A 17,920-nucleotide genomic window follows, 5' to 3' on the forward strand; every position below is an offset into this window, starting at 1 on the left:
AGTGCGCAGCATGGCGGATGGAGCACGTTTGGGAGTGTGCAGCATGGCGGATAGAGCACGATGGGGAGTGCGCAGCATGGCGGATGGAGCACGTTTGGGAGTGCGCAGCATGGGGGATGCAGCACGATGGGGAGTGCGCAGTATGGCGGATGGAGCACGTTTGGGAGTGCGCAGCATGGCGGATGGACCACGTTTGGGAGTGCGCAGCATGGCGGATGGAGCACGTTTGGGAGTGCGCAGCATGGGGGATGCAGCACGATGGGGGGTGCGCAGCATGGGGGATGGAGCACGATGGGAGGTGCACACCTCCCCCCAACACACACACACACGCGCACTGCACAACACACACACACTAGGAATCACAAACAACGCCCTACACAGACACCCACACACACAGACAACGCTGCACACACAAATATACGCACATACTGCACAACACACACATTGCTCAAAACATACCTCCCCCCAAAACACACCACACCCACACAAACCGCACAACACACACACACACACACAACGCTACAGACACACAGCGCTCCACAAACAACGCAACACACGCAACACACATACAACACCGCTCTCACCCCCCGCGACACTCAGAACATGTACAGCGCCCTACACAAACACTTGGTAACTACACACAACAACATCTATATATATAACAAAAATCATACATGAACTACACAATACGTAAATTCTAGAATACCCGATGCGTAGAATCGGGCCACCTTCTAGTTACTATATATATTACTATATCACACTGAGGAGAAGAGCGGCCATATTACTATATATATTACTATATCACACTGAGGAGAAGAGCGGCCATATTACTATATATATATTACTATATCACACTGAGGAGAAGAGCGGCCATATTACTATATATATATTACTATATCACACTGAGGAGAAGAGCAGCCATAATACTATATATATTACTATATCACACTGAGGAGAAGAGCGGACATATTACTATATATATTACTATATCACACTGAGGAGAAGAGCAGCCATATTACTATATATATTACTATATCACACTGAGGAGAAGAGCGGCCATATTACTATATATATTACTATATCACACTGAGGAGAAGAGCGGCCATATTACTATATATATTACTATATCACACTGAGGAGAAGTGCTGCCATATTACTATATATATATTACTATATCACACTGAGGAGAAGAGCGGCCATATTACTATACACATATATTACTATATCACACTGAGGAGAAGAGCAGCCATATTACTATATACATTACTATATCACACTGAGGAGAAGAGCGGCCATATTACTATATATATATTACTATATCACACTGAGGAGAAGAGCAGCCATATTACTATATATATATTACTATATCACACTGAGGAGAAGAGCGGCCATATTACTATATATATTACTATATCACACTGAGGAGAAGAGCGGCCATATTACTATATATATTACTGTATCACACTGAGGAGAAGAGCGGCCATATTACTATATATATTACTGTATCACACTGAGGAGAGCGGCCATATTACTATATATATTACTATATAACACTGAGGAGAAGAGCGGCCATATTACTATATATATATTACTATATCACACTGAGGAGAAGAGCGGCCATATTACTATATATATATTACTATATCACACTGAGGAGAAGAGCAGCCATATTACTATATATATATTACTATATCACACTGAGGAGAAGAGCGGCCATATTACTATATATATATTACTATATCACACTGAGGAGAAGAGCGGCCATAATACTATATATATTACTACATCACACTGAGGAGAAGAGCGGCCATATTACTATATATATATATTACTATATCACACTGAGGAGAAGAGCGGCCATATTACTATATATATTACTATATCACACTGAGGAGAAGAGCAGCCATAATACTATATATATTACTACATCACACTGAGGAGAAGAGCGGCCATATTACTATATATATATTACTATATGACACTGAGGAGAAGAGCGGCCATATTACTATATATATATTACTATATCACACTGAGGAGAAGAGCGGCCATATTACTATATATATATTACTATATGACACTGAGAAGAAGAGCGGCCATATTACTATATATATATTACTATATGACACTGAGAAGAAGAGCGGCCATATTACTATATATATATTACTATATCACACTGAGGAGAAGAGCGGCCATAGTTGTCGCGGGCGGGGAGGAGGGTGTCAGCACTGCGCTCACCCCTCTGCTCGGGTCCGGCTGCTGCTGCTCAGTGGTGGCTCGAGCGGGGGGCCGGATCCCGGGGGTTCTCGAGCGGCGCTCCTCGCCCGTGAGTGAAAGGGGATTGGTTTTTTTGGGATATAGTCTATTGTCCGTGACGCCACCCACGGTTGTGGTGATTTGTTAGCACCACCGCTGCTCTGTATGGGGATCCCGGGAGTGATGGTGTGAAGCAGCAAGTTGTTGTGTTGCCCCTCCATGGGTAGGGGTTGGTGATCCCGGGGCCCAGTGATAAGGTGGGAGATGCAGGGCTTGGTGGGCGCAGGGACGCGGGGGCAGCGCTGTGCCTTGCGGCACTGTGGTACTCACTCAGCCTGAGACGATGACACAGTTCTCGGTAAAACACACGGCTGGAAAGACGGTTCCCACGGACGGCTGCACTTGCTTTCCCCAGAAGGTGACGGTGACGGTCCCTCTGTCCTGCACCTATGTTGTTGATGGTTGCGATGGGTTCCCACCGGTAACCCGCTCCCCGGCTTCAAGCTGGACCGGGGGAGCTCTACTCTTTGCCCGCAGGCGCTGGCCCTCAGAAACTGGTGCCCTGGCGGTGGCGGTGTCTCTGCTTTAATGGTTGGGCTGTTGCCTTCAATCGGGACTTGGTTGTTGGGAGACAGACGTCCCCTTCACTGACGGATTTGGCAAATTATGGCGACTCCTAGCCTTGCCGGGGTTTGAGAGGCCCCTGCCCTGGTGCTAACTGTCCTTCGTATACTGCTCCAGACCGCCGGGCCACTACCCATCCGCGGTCCTTCCAGCAACCTCCGAGCAGTCCCCCTCCAGACAATCACCGCCGTCTGCTGACCTTGCTGTCACTGTCCGGACACACAGCCGGACTCACTTCAGGCTTTTCTAACTCTTTCTTTTCTGTCACCACTCTTACTGTCCTCCTTTACCACTTCACTTCCTTCACGTCCCTAGCTGGACTCCTTACTCAAGCTCCCCCTGAGCTAACTCTCACTCCTTCCACTTCCTCTTCTAAATTCTAACTGCCTGGTTCCTCCCGCCTCCAGGGCTGTGAACTCCTCGGTGGGCGGAGCCAACCGCCTGGCCCACCCCCTGGTGTGAACATCAGCCTCTGGAGGAAGGCAACAAGGGTTTTGGTAGCTTGGGTGTTCCTAACTGGGGTGTAGGGTGTGGTGGTGTGATGACCTGTGACCCCTGGCTTGCCCAGGGCGTCACATATTACTATATATATATATATTACTATATCACACTGAGGAGAAGAGCGGCCATATTACTATATATATTACTATAACACACTGAGGAGAAGGGCGGCCATATTACTATATATATATATATTACTATATCACACTGAGGAGAAGAGCGGCCATATTACTATATATATATATATATATATTACTATATCACACTGAGGAGAAGAGCGGCCATATTACTATATACATATATTACTATATCACACTGAGGAGAAGAGCGGCCATATTATTATATATATATTACTATATTACACTGAGGAGAAGAGCGGCCATATTACTATATACATATATTACTATATCACACTGAGGAGAAGAGCGGCCATATTACTATATATATATATCACTATATCACACTGAGGAGAAGAGCGGCCATATTACTATATACATATATTACTATATCACACTGAGGAGAAGAGCGGCCATATTACTATATATATTACTATATCACACTGAGGAGAAGAGCGGCCATATTACTATATATATTACTATATCACACTGAGGAGAAGAGCGGCCATATTACTATATATATTACTATATCACACTGAGGAGAAGAGCGGCCATATTACTATATACATATATTACTATATCACACTGAGGAGAAGAGCGGCCATATTACTATATATATATATATTACTATATCACACTGAGGAGAAGAGCGGCCATATTACTATATATATAACTATATCACACTGAGGAGAAGAGCGGCCATATTACTATATATATATATATATATTACTATATCACACTGAGGAGAAGAGCGGCCATATTACTATATATATATATTACTATATCACACTGAGGAGAAGAGCGGCCATATTACTATATATATATTACTATATCACACTGAGGAGAAGAGCGGCCATATTACTATATATATATTACTATATCAAACTGAGGAGAAGAGCGGCCATATTACTATATATATATTACTATATCAAACTGAGGAGAAGAGCGGCCATATTACTATATACATATATTACTATATCACACTGAGGAGAAGAGCGGCCATATCACTATATATATATATTACTATATCACACTGAGGAGAAGAGCGGCCATATTACTATATATATTACTATATCACACTGAGGAGAAGGGCGGCCATATTACTATATCACACTGAGGAGAAGAGCGGCCATATTACTATATATACATTATTATATCACACTGAGGAGAAGAGCGGCCATATTACTATATATATATTACTATATCACATTGAGGAGAAGAGCGGCCATATTACTATATATATATATTACTATATCACACTGAGGAGAAGGGCGGCCATATTACTATATATATTACTATATCACACTGAGGAGAAGAGCGGCCATATTACTATATATATTACTATATCACACTGAGGAGAAGAGCGGCCATATTACTATATATATTACTATATCACACTGAGGAGAAGAGCGGCCATATTACTATAAATATATTACTATATCACACTGAGGAGAAGAGCGGCCATATTACTATATATATATATTACTATATCACACTGAGGAGAAGAGCGGCCATATTACTATATATATATATATTATTATATCACACTGAGGAGAAGAGCGGCCATATTACTATATATATATATATTACTATATCACACTGAGGAGAAGAGCGGCCATATTACTATATATATATATATATATATTACTATATCAAACTGAGGAGAAGAGCGGCCATATTACTATATACATATATTACTATATCACACTGAGGAGAAGAGCGGCCATATCACTATATATATATTACTATATCACACTGAGGAGAAGAGCGGACATATTACTATATATATATTACTATATCACACTGAGGAGAAGAGCGGCCATATTACTATATATATTACTATATCACACTGAGGAGAAGAGCGGCCATATCACTATATATATATTACTATATCACACTGATGAGAAGAGCGGCCATATTACTATATATATATTACTATATCACACTGAGGAGAAGAGCGGACATATTACTATATATATTACTATATCACACTGAGGAGAAGGGCGGCCATATTACTATATATATTACTATATCACACTGAGGAGAAGGGCGGCCATATTATTATATATATTACTATATCACACTGAGGAGAAGAGCGGACATATTACTATATATATTACTATATCACACTGAGGAGAAGAGCGGCCATATTACTATATATATTACTATATCACACTGAGGAGAAGAGCGGCCATACTACTATATATATTACTATATCACACTAAGGAGAAGAGCGGCCATATTACTATATATATTACTATATCACACTGAGTAGGAGAGCGGCCATATTACTATATATATTACTATATCACACTGAGGAGAAGAGCAGCCATATTACTATATATATTACTATATAACACTGAGGAGAAGGGCGGCCATACTACTATATATATTACTATATCACACTGAGGAGAAGGGCGGCCATATTACTATATATATTACTATATCACACTGAGAAGAAGAGCGGCCATATTACTATATATATTACTATATCACACTGAGGAGAAGAGCGGCCATATTACTATATATATTACTATATCACACTGAGGAGAAGAGCGGCCATATTACTATAAATATATTACTATATCACACTGAGGAGAAGAGCGGCCATATTACTATATATATATATTACTATATCACACTGAGGAGAAGAGCGGCCATATTACTATATATATATATATTATTATATCACACTGAGGAGAAGAGCGGCCATATTACTATATATATATATATTACTATATCACACTGAGGAGAAGAGCGGCCATATTACTATATATATATATATATTACTATATCAAACTGAGGAGAAGAGCGGCCATATTACTATATACATATATTACTATATCACACTGAGGAGAAGAGCGGCCATATCACTATGTATATATTACTATATCACACTGAGGAGAAGAGCGGACATATTACTATATATATTACTATATCACACTGAGGAGAAGGGCGGCCATATTACTATATATATTACTATATCACACTGAGGAGAAGGGCGGCCATATTATTATATATATTACTATATCACACTGAGGAGAAGAGCGGACATATTACTATATATATTACTATATCACACTGAGGAGAAGAGCGGCCATATTACTATATATATTACTATATCACACTGAGAAGAGCGGCCATATTACTATATATATTACTATATCACACTGAGGAGAAGAGCGGCCATACTACTATATATATTACTATATCACACTAAGGAGAAGAGCGGCCATATTACTATATATATTACTATATCACACTGAGGAGGAGAGCGGCCATATTACTATATATATTACTATATCACACTGAGGAGAAGAGCAGCGATATTACTATATATATTACTATATAACACTGAGGAGAAGGGCGGCCATACTACTATATATATTACTATATCACACTGAGGAGAAGGGCGGCCATATTACTATATATATATTACTATATCACACTGAGGAGAAGAGCAGCCATATTACTATATATATTACTATATCACACTGAGGAGAAGGGCGGCCATATTACTATATGAGAAGTATATTTCTTACCACAGCTGTCGCACAGGGAGAGACGTGTGTTTCATCGCTACCAAGGCTCCACCCCAGTCTAAAAACCATATATTGTATTCTTCTTCAAAAATCTGTAGAAATTAGACATAAAACATGTAATAATATTAATAAATACAATATAATAATGAATTTTACCGCTGCTATAATAAATATATAAATGTGAGATGAATAATAACAAGATTGCATTATTAATATGCTGCGAGCTCTTCATCCACCGTCAGGCTTTCTTATGTGCAGCATTTAATTAAGAAGGGTTATATTGATCTCAGAGTCATTAACTATAAACTTCTGCAGCTAAATTACTGATCTGATTGTCAAGTGCAATAAATACAGGACACAGTTTTATAAGAATGATTGATGAGCGAACCTAAAAGATTTTTTTCCTTCCTATACGCTGGCAGGTTTCCACAGTATTTCTTTCCGACCGTAAACAGGACGCTGATGACCCATCTTCCCTACCACCAGCCTCATTATTCTATTTGCCCCCTTTTTTTTTTTTTTAAGTATTATTTATATGTAGTCTGAGTCTGTACCCTATGCTCCCTATTGTCTTCCTCCTGTCGCCATCGCGTACCTAGGTTTTCTATTGCTCTAAACTCAGTCTGGCTAGTGAGAAGGCCGGTGAGAACACTAGTCTCACCACTGCAATAATATAACACAAGGTAGGTAAACAGACGGAGGGAAAATAGACAAGGAAAACACTTCAAACTCCTCCAATGCTGCTAAACACCAGTGCTGCAATAGACAAGACTCCTCTTTTCAGAGACAGGCTCCTTCCAAAAGTGGTCAGCATGGAATGAGAATCTATAACAGGCATCAGATGGTAAGACAATTACTTTTTATAGCGAAGGGGAGTGATCACAAAAGAGCTGCACCTGAGATTAAGGCTACAAAGGACAGCCAAATAGGAAAGAGTCCTTAAACGCTGCAGGACTAAAAGAAAGTAGATCCACTGAAATGCAAGTTGCAGACCTGTGCATTATAAGGCGCCGCGACCTTCTGCTCCCAGACTCACCAGAGTTCTCCCCAGAGGGTGACACACTCATGACATCAGACCCTTAATATATTTTCCTTCTATTCTTCCACTTTTACTGCTTCTTCTTCCTGATCTTTTTTTTTCCTGTTTTCCTATTTTTTCTTCTTTCATATTTTCTCCTTAATTTTATTTTTCTTCTTGTGCTTTTTTACATCTCCTCATATTTGTCTTCTTTTTCCTCTTCTTTCCTTTATTTTCCTTTTCTGTTCTACCTTATTTTATTCCACTTTTAGGTCTTCCTCTGTTCTCATCTGTTACATTTTTCCCTTTTCTTCCAACTTGTCTTCTGCTTTCTTCTTCTTTTCTTGCTCCATCATCTCCTTTCTTTTCTCTTACTGTTCATTGCCTTACCTCTTCTTCCCCTTCTTTTTCTTCTTATTCTTGATTTCATTTTCTTGTATTTTGATTTTCTTTGTTTTCTCCCTTTATTTCTTATTTTAGTCTTCTTCCTCTGCATCCTCTCTTCTCTTCATGTTCCGATTCTTGCCACTTTTTTTCTTCTCCTTCTCCTTCTCTTTTACCTTTTTTATCTTTTTATTATCTGTTTCCTCATTTTAATTGCTTCCCTTTTTCTCCTCTATCCGGTCTTCTCTCTTAGTCTTCCATACTTATATTCCTCATCTTTTCCTCTATCTGTTCTTCCTTCTTTGCCTTCCATACTTATATTCCTCTTCTTTTCCCTTATCCAATCTTCTTTCTTAGTCTTTCATATATCTATTCCTATTCTTATACTCTATCCAGTCTTCTTTCTTCGCCTTCCATACTGATATTCCTCTTCCTTTCCTCTATCCGGTCTTCTTTGTTCGCCTTCCATACTGATATTCCTCTTCCTTTCCTCTATCCGGTCTTCTTTCTTCGCCTTCCATACTGATATTCCTCTTTCTTTCCTCTATCCGGTCTTCTTTCTTTGCCTTCCATACTGATATTCCTATTCTTCTACTCTATCCGGTCTTCTTTCTTTGCCTCCATACTGATATTCCTCTTTCTTTCCTCTATCCGGTCTTCTTTCTTTGCCTCCATACTGATATTCCTCTTCCTTTCCTCTATCCGGTCTTCTTTCTTTGCCTTCCATACTGATATTCCTCTTCCTTTCCTCTATCCGGTCTTCTTTCTTTGCCTTCCATACTGATATTCCTCTTCCTTTCCTCTATCCGGTCTTCTTTCTTCGCCTTCCATACTGATATTCCTCTTCCTTTCCTCTATCCGGTCTTCTTTCTTTGCCTTCCATACTGATATTCCTCTTCCTTTCCTCTATCCGGTCTTCTTTCTTCGCCTTCCATACTGATATTCCTCTTCCTTTCCTCTATCCGGTCTTCTTTCTTTGCCTCCATACTGATATTCCTCTTCCTTTCCTCTATCCGGTCTTCTTTCTTTGCCTTCCATACTGATATTCCTCTTCCTTTCCTCTATCCGGTCTTCTTTCTTCGCCTTCCATACTGATATTCCTCTTCCTTTCCCCTATCCGGTCTTCTTTCTTCGCCTTCCATACTTATATTCCTCTTCCTTTCCTCTATCCGGTCTTCTTTCTTCACCTTCCATACTGATATTCCTCTTTCTTTCCTCTATCCGGTCTTCTTTCTTCGCCTTCCATACTGATATTCCTCTTCCTTTCCTCTATCCGGTCTTTTTTCTTTGCCTTCCATACTGATATTCTTATTCTTCTACTCTATCCAGTCTTCTTTCTTTGCCTCCATACTGATATTCCTCTTCCTTTCCTCTATCCGGTCTTCTTTCTTTGCCTTCCATACTGATATTCCTCTTCCTTTCCTCTATCCGGTCTTCTTTCTTTGCCTTCCATACTGATATTCCTCTTCCTTTCCTCTATCCAGTCTTCTTTCTTTGCCTCCATACTGATATTCCTATTCTTCTACTCTATCCGGTCTTCTTTCTTCGCCTTCCATACTTATATTCCTCTTCCTTTCCTCTATCCGGTCTTCTTTCTTCACCTTCCATACTGATATTCCTCTTTCTTTCCTCTATCCGGTCTTCTTTCTTCGCCTTCCATACTGATATTCCTCTTCCTTTCCTCTATCCGGTCTTTTTTCTTTGCCTTCCATACTGATATTCTTATTCTTCTACTCTATCCAGTCTTCTTTCTTTGCCTCCATACTGATATTCCTCTTCCTTTCCTCTATCCGGTCTTCTTTCTTTGCCTTCCATACTGATATTCCTCTTCTTTTCCTCTATCCGGTCTTCTTTCTTTGCCTTCCATACTGATATTCCTCTTCCTTTCCTCTATCCGGTCTTCTTTCTTCGCCTTCCATACTTATATTCCTCTTCCTTTCCTCTATCCGGTCTTCTTTCTTTGCCTTCCATACTGATATTCCTCTTCCTTTCCTCTATCCAGTCTTCTTTCTTTGCCTCCATACTGATATTCCTATTCTTCTACTCTATCCGGTCTTCTTTCTTCGCCTTCCATACTTATATTCCTCTTCCTTTCCTCTATCCGGTCTTCTTTCTTCACCTTCCATACTGATATTCCTCTTTCTTTCCTCTATCCGGTCTTCTTTCTTCGCCTTCCATACTGATATTCCTCTTCCTTTCCTCTATCCGGTCTTTTTTCTTTGCCTTCCATACTGATATTCTTATTCTTCTACTCTATCCAGTCTTCTTTCTTTGCCTCCATACTGATATTCCTCTTCCTTTCCTCTATCCGGTCTTCTTTCTTTGCCTTCCATACTGATATTCCTCTTCTTTTCCTCTATCCGGTCTTCTTTCTTTGCCTTCCATACTGATATTCCTCTTCCTTTCCTCTATCCGGTCTTCTTTCTTTGCCTTCCATACTGATATTCCTCTTCCTTTCCTCTATCCAGTCTTCTTTCTTTATCTTCCATACTTATATTCCCCTTCCTTTCCTCTATCCGGTCTTCTTTCTTTGCCTTCCATACTGATATTCCTCTTCCTTTCCTCTATCCGGTCTTCTTTCTTTGCCTCCATACTGATATTCCTCTTCCTTTCCTCTATCCGGTCTTCTTTCTTTGCCTTCCATACTTATATTCTTCTTCTTCTCTTCTATCTGGTCTTCTTTCTTAGACTTCCATACTTAGGACTCCTCTTCTTCTCTTCTATCCGGTCTTCTTTCTTTGCCTCCATACTTATATTGCTCTTTCTCTCCTCATCCGATCTTCTTTCTTCGTCTTCCATACTTATAGTCCTCTTCTTCTCCTCATCCGATCTTAACCTTCCATACTTAGGATTCCTCTTCTTCTCCTCTATCTGGTCTTCTTTCTTAACCTTCCATACTTAGGATTCCTCTTTTCCTCTATCCTTTCTTCTTTCTTAACCTTCCATACTTAGGAGTCCTCTTCTTTTCCTCTATCCTTTCTTCTTTCTTAACCTTCCATACTTAGGATTCCTCTTCTTCTCCTCTATCCTTTCTTCTTTCTTAACCTTCCATACTTAGGATTCCTCTTCTTCTCCTCTATCTGGTCTTCTTTCTTAACCTTCCATACTTAGGATTCCTCTTCTTTTCCTCTATCCTTTCTTCTTTCTTAACCTTCCATACTTATATTCCTTTTCTTCCCCCCTATCCGGTCTTCTTTTTTCGCCTTCCATACTTATACTACTATTGCTGCTGCTACTTCTTTACTTTGATATTACTGGCATACAATTTATGAAACACTTTTGCCCCATATCTACTCCCAGATACAATCTTTTCACTTACATGTTTCCATGTGTTTCCACCATCTGATGAGATGTACATATTGGTGTCCGTGGATGACAGCTCTGCCCCGACGTTACCTGTAAAAGATACAGATTGTTATTTCAGCCTTATTCTTGTTATTTACATTAATAAGTTCATCATATTCATTTATGAAAACCTTTTATCGTATGTTTGAGGTGTAAATACTTTGTCTTGAAGCACAAGTAGTCATTGCTGCTTAAATGGGATTGTTGCTTCTTACCAGAAAGGTTGATCAAGGAGATGCTTGTATCGGTGAACAGATCTTATTTTTACAAGACAACAACCAATTTGCATAATCTGAGATTTTTGGCAAATAACCAGAAAAACAATTGTAGTGTCTGCCCAGAGAGGTTATTCACTTAAAAGAAGCAGGAACAAGTAAAAAAAAACAAACAAAAGAAAAAACAATGAGAGAAAGGAGTTGAAGATGATAAATGTGTAGAAGTGTAAGAACAAGAATTCTTATTATTTTTATTGTTATTATTATTTTGTATCATTATAGCGCCATTTATTCCATGGCGCTTTACATGTGAAAGGGGTGTACATAATAGGGACAAGTACAATAATCATAAACAATACAAGGCACGGACTGTTAGAAAAAGGCGGATCCCCGGCACAAAAAGACGTCCATAGAAACATGGAATAAAGTTAAAATTTCATTTTATTCCATAAATGGTTAAAAAGGGAAGAAGGAATAAAACATAACTCCTCTGATCTACACGTTTCAGATGTGATCGTCCTTAGTCAACAGGCACAGAGTGGTACAGCAGGAGAGAGGACCCTGCCCACGAGGAGGAGAGAAGACCCTGCCCACAAGGAGGAGAAAGGACCCATCCCGCGAGGAGAGAGAACCCTGCCCGCCAGGAGGAGAGAAGACCCAGCCCGCGAGGACAAGAGAAGACCCTGCCCATGAGGAGGAGAGAAGACCCTGCCCGTGAGAAGGACCCTGCCCTCGAGGAGGAGAGAGGACCCAGCCCGTGAGGAGGAGAGAAGACCCTGCCCACGAGGAGGAGAGAGGACCCAGCCCACGAGGAGAGAGGACCCTGCACACGAGAAGGAGGGAGGACCCTGCCTGTGAGGTGGAGAGATTACCCAGCCCGCAAGGAGGAGAGAAGACTCAGGCCGCGAGAAGGAGAGAGAACTCTGCCCGCAAGGAGGAGAGAAGACCCAGCCCGCGAGAAGGAGAGAGAACCCTGCCCGCGAGGAGGAAAGAAGACCCTGCCCGTGAGGAGGACCCTGCCCACGAGGAGGAGAGAGGACCCAGCCTGTGAGGTGGAGAGATTACTCAGCCCGCAAGGAGGAGAGAGGACTCAGCCCGTGAGGAGGAGAGAGGACCCTGCCTGCAAGGGTTACTGCAGGTTGTAGGTTTGTTAGAAGAGGTGGGTTTTCAGGTTCCTTTTGAAGCTTGTCAAGATAGGCGAGAGTCTGATATGCTGGGGTAGAGCATTCCAAAGTATGGGGGAGTCACAGGAGAAATCTTGGATGCGATGGTGGGAAAAGGAGATAAGAGAGGAGTAGAGAAGTAGATCCTGTGAGGATCGAAGGTTGCATGTAGGTAAGTACTGGGAGACTAGAGTACAGATGTATGGAGGAGACAGGTTGTGGATGTCTTTGTAGGTCATTGAGGTTAAGGTTTTGAGAAGAAGAAGAACAAGAAGAAGAAAGGAGAAAGACGAAAGGAGGAAGACGGAAGGAGGAAGACGGAAGGAGGAAGAAGGAAGAAGGAAGGAGGAAGGAGAAAGAAGGAAGGAAAAAGAATGAAGAAGAAAGAAGGAAGAAGGAGGAGGAAGAAGACAGGAGGAAGAAGGAAGGAGGAAGAAGGAAAGAGGAAGGAGGAAGAAGGAGGAGGAAGAAGACAGGAGGAAGAAGGGAGGAGGAAGGAGGAAGAAGGAAAGAGGAAGGAGGAAGAAGGAAGGAGGAAGAAGGAAGGAGAAAGAAGGAAGAAGAAAGAAGGAGGAGGAAGAAGAAAGGAGGAAGAAGGAAGGAGGAAGAAGGAAGAAGAAGGAAGAAGAAGAAGGAAGGAGAAGAAGGAAGAGGAAGGAAGAAGAAGGAAGAAGAAGACAAAGAAGAAGAGATAGTGGAAGAAAGCGAAGGAGAAGAATAGAAAGAGGAAGTAGAAGTTAAAAAAGAAGAGGAAATAGATGCATATAAAAGAAGAAGTGGAAAAAGAAGAAGAGAGAGAGGAAGAAGATGAAGTGGAAGAATGAGAAGAAAAGAATTAAAACAGAGGAAGAAGAGAAAGATGAAAAACAGAAACTGATTAAAGAAAAAATGAAGAGAGAAAAAGATAAGAATGTAGAAGATTCATATAAAGATGTAAAAGACGAGGATTTAAAAGATGGAGAAGATAAAAAACAAGATGCACGTGAATATTTAGAAGATGAAGAAGATAATAAAAGCCATACTAAAGAAAGTAAGGAAGGAATACAAAAACAAAAGGTAAAGGAAAATAAAAGCAGGAATAGGAGACAGAAGAAAGGGAAGAGTAAACTTTAACCAAAATGATACCCGCGAATTGATGAGGAACAAGACCTCTGCCACCAGTGTCACAGTATAAAGTGGCCCAGATGGTGGCTGTGCACTGCGGAGCGGCTGTGCACTGCGGAGCGGCTGCTAATGTGACATCTGCTGCATCCGCAGAGCACTTCACTCATCGCCAATTGTGGTCTTGTTTTTTACTTTCGTAAATCAAAAGACGGGAAATGTATAAATATGTTTCACCCTGAAAACATCCAAGTTCTGACATCTACTAACTGAACCAAATGTCACAGCTTACATGGCACGAGCCTTGTTACTTTCCCGATAAATGATTTTCTTGCTACAAAGAAACCCATGACTGACTGGCGATGTGGAAAACAATGACATTTGATGTTGTTGGACACGGTCACATTGTGCAGTAATAACATGAAATAGTAGATATGTGATGTAAATAGTGAACCAGCCTGTGTCTGACATCCTCGTCAATATGGCTAAGCTGCAATACCACAGTCAACCTTATGCACATTGGTGGCGCCATTTCTGGAAATAATTGTATTTTTTTAATCTCTTAAAATCTCTTTGTTGCAGACATTGCACATAAGTCAGACCTCCATTTTTCTCCCATGTACAGCCATTGCACCATGCTTAATGATATTAACAGTGTTTTAATGTATTGAATGGATCTCTGATCATCTAGAAATCAGCAAAGTAAAATTATTTTATTTTTTTCTAATTTGTAATCCAATAAGGATCTGTTCTATTTTAGGGTCCTTTCACAATGCGCTGCTCCCCATGTTCAGTGGTTTTATCTGGGCTTAAAGCGCACCAATCACCAGGATTTTCCTATATAACCTAAAGCCAGTGCTATACTGGCACTATCAGGCTGAGTCTATACATACAGTGCTATACTGGCACTATCAGGCTGAGTCTATACATACAGTGCTATACTGGCACTATCAGGCTGAGTCTATACATACAGTGCTATACTGGCACTATCAGGCTGAGTCTATACATACAGCACTATACTGGCACTATCAGGCTGATTCTATATATACAGTGCTATACTGGCGCTATCAGGCTGATTCTATACATACAGTGCTATACTGGCACTATCAGGCTGATTCTATATATACAGTGCTATACTGGCACTATCAGGCTGAGTCTATACATACAGTGCTATACTGGCACTATCAGGCTGATTCTATACATACAGTGCTATACTGGCACTATCAGGCTGATTCTATACATACAGTGCTATACTGGCGCTATCAGGCTGATTCTATACATACAGTGCTATACTGGCACTATCAGGCTGATTCTATACATACAGTGCTATACTGGCACTATCAGGCTGATTCTATACATACAGTGCTATACTGGCGCTATCAGGCTGATTCTATACATACAGTGCTATACTGGCACTATCAGGCTGAGTCTATACATACAGTGCTATACTGGCACTATCAGGCTGATTCTATACATACAGTGCTATACTGGCACTATCAGGCTGAGTCTATACATACAGTGCTATACTGGCACTATCAGGCTGAGTCTATACATACAGTGCTATACTGGCGCTATCAGGCTGCGTCTATACATACAGTGCTATACTGGCACGATCAGGCTGATTCTATACATACAGTGCTATACTGGCACTATCAGGCTGATTCTATGCATACAGTGCTATACCGGCACTATCAGGCTGATTCTATACATACAGTGCTATACTGGCACTATCAGGCTGATTCTATACATACAGTGCTATACCGGCACTATCAGGCTGATTCTATACATACAGTGCTATACTGGCACTATCAGGCTGATTCTATACATACAGTGCTATACTGGCACTATCAGGCTGAGTCTATACATACAGTGCTATACTGGCACTATCAGGCTGATTCTATACATACAGTGCTATACTGGCGCTATCAGGCTGATTCTATATATACAGTGCTATACTGGCGCTATCAGGCTGATTCTATACATACAGTGCTATACTGGCACTATCAGGCTAAGTCTATACATACAGTGCTATACTGGCACTATCAGGCTGATTCTATACATACAGTGCTATACTGGCACTATCAGGCTGAGTCTATACATACAGTGCTATAATGGCGCTATCAGGCTGATTGTATACATACAGTGCTATACTGGCACTATCAGGCTGAGTCTATACATACAGTGCTATACTGGCACTATCAGGCTGAGTCTATACATACAGTGCTATTCTGGCACTATCAGGCTGAGTCTATACATACAGTGCTATTCTGGCACTATCAGGCTGATTCTATACATACAGTGCTATACTGGCACTATCAGGCTGAGTCTATTCATACAGTGCTATACTGGCACTATCAGGCTGATTCTATACATACAGTGCTATACTGGCACTATCAGGCTGATTCTATACATACAGTGCTATACTGGCACTATCAGGCTGAGTCTATACATACAATGCTATAATGGCGCTATCAGGCTGATTGTATACATACAGTGCTATACTGGCACTATCAGGCTAAGTCTATACATACAGTGCTATACTGGCACTATCAGGCTGATTCTATACATACAGTGCTATACTGGCACTATCAGGCTGAGTCTATACATACAGTGCTATACTGGCACTATCAAGCTGATTCTATACATACAGTGCTATACTGGCACTATCAGGCTGAGTCTATACATACAATGCTATACTGGCACTATCAGGCTGAGTCTATACATACAGTGCTATACTGGCACTATCAGGCTAAGTCTATACATACAGTGCTATACTGGCACTATCAGGCTGATTCTATACATACAGTGCTATACTGGCACTATCAGGCTGAGTCTATACATACAGTGCTATAATGGCGCTATCAGGCTGATTCTATACATACCTTTAGTTGTCAGCGTGGATGTATAGGTTTTGAAACACAAGCAAGTTAAGTTTATAAAATGAGCAGATATTGACTGACAGCAGCTGCCGAGCAGCTGATAGCTGGGATGGGGTTTGATAGTGATTTCCACCCCCCCCCCCCTCCCCCGGCCTCTTGTTCCTCCCCGTTATTTATGCTGTTTCTATTACAGAAGTCTATTACTAAAGGTTGTGGCTATATCAAACTGGATAGAAGGACCTGTGCTGATGTCATACTCATGTGACCAGAAGGGGTGGGGCCTCAGCCAACAGAAAAATAATGTTGTTTCCTGGTATCAGCTATGTTGGCTGAGGCCCCACCCCTTCTGGTCACATGGGTATGACATCAGCACAGGTCCTTCTACAGCACATCCATCTCCCATTCCAATCAAGAGGAGGCAGATGTGGAGTTCCCGGCCGCTATCAGAAAACGGAGCAACTCTGGAATTGAGCATGTTCATTCGCTTACTGCTGCCAATGGCACCGAGAACTGCTGACTGGTGGGGCGTAGGACCTCGGCAAATCAGATATTGATGACCTATCCTAAGGAAATGCCATCAACGTTAAAGAAGTAAACAACCCCTTTCAATCCTCAGTATTCAGCTGTAATATGAAGAGGAAACTAAGACCAATTGACGTACAGCGCCACCACTGGCAAAATGAAGTATTACAAACTATCCATTGTACAATTCACTGTGTAGCCAATCGATGTCATGGCTTATACACAAGCGTCCTCAAGGTTTTCTTATCCTGGCAGTT

At 41.0% G+C, this 17,920-nt stretch overlaps 1 protein-coding gene across 1 annotated transcript in view; it reads right to left on the minus strand.

Annotated features, from left to right (window-relative positions):
• The window catches only part of SORCS3 (sortilin related VPS10 domain containing receptor 3), an 866,891-nt gene that overhangs the window by 187,849 nt on the left and 661,122 nt on the right, over window positions 1-17,920 (minus strand). Inside the window, exons 12-13 of the mRNA XM_075348233.1 lie at window positions 11,758-11,834; window positions 7,037-7,128 (exon numbers count right to left, since the gene is read on the minus strand). Of these exons, the coding sequence (XP_075204348.1) occupies window positions 7,037-7,128; window positions 11,758-11,834 (169 nt within the window). The remainder of the gene's footprint in view (window positions 1-7,036; window positions 7,129-11,757; window positions 11,835-17,920) is intronic.

This window comes from Anomaloglossus baeobatrachus, chromosome 5 (assembly GCF_048569485.1).
Source record: "Anomaloglossus baeobatrachus isolate aAnoBae1 chromosome 5, aAnoBae1.hap1, whole genome shotgun sequence".
NCBI lineage: Eukaryota > Metazoa > Chordata > Amphibia > Anura > Aromobatidae > Anomaloglossus > Anomaloglossus baeobatrachus.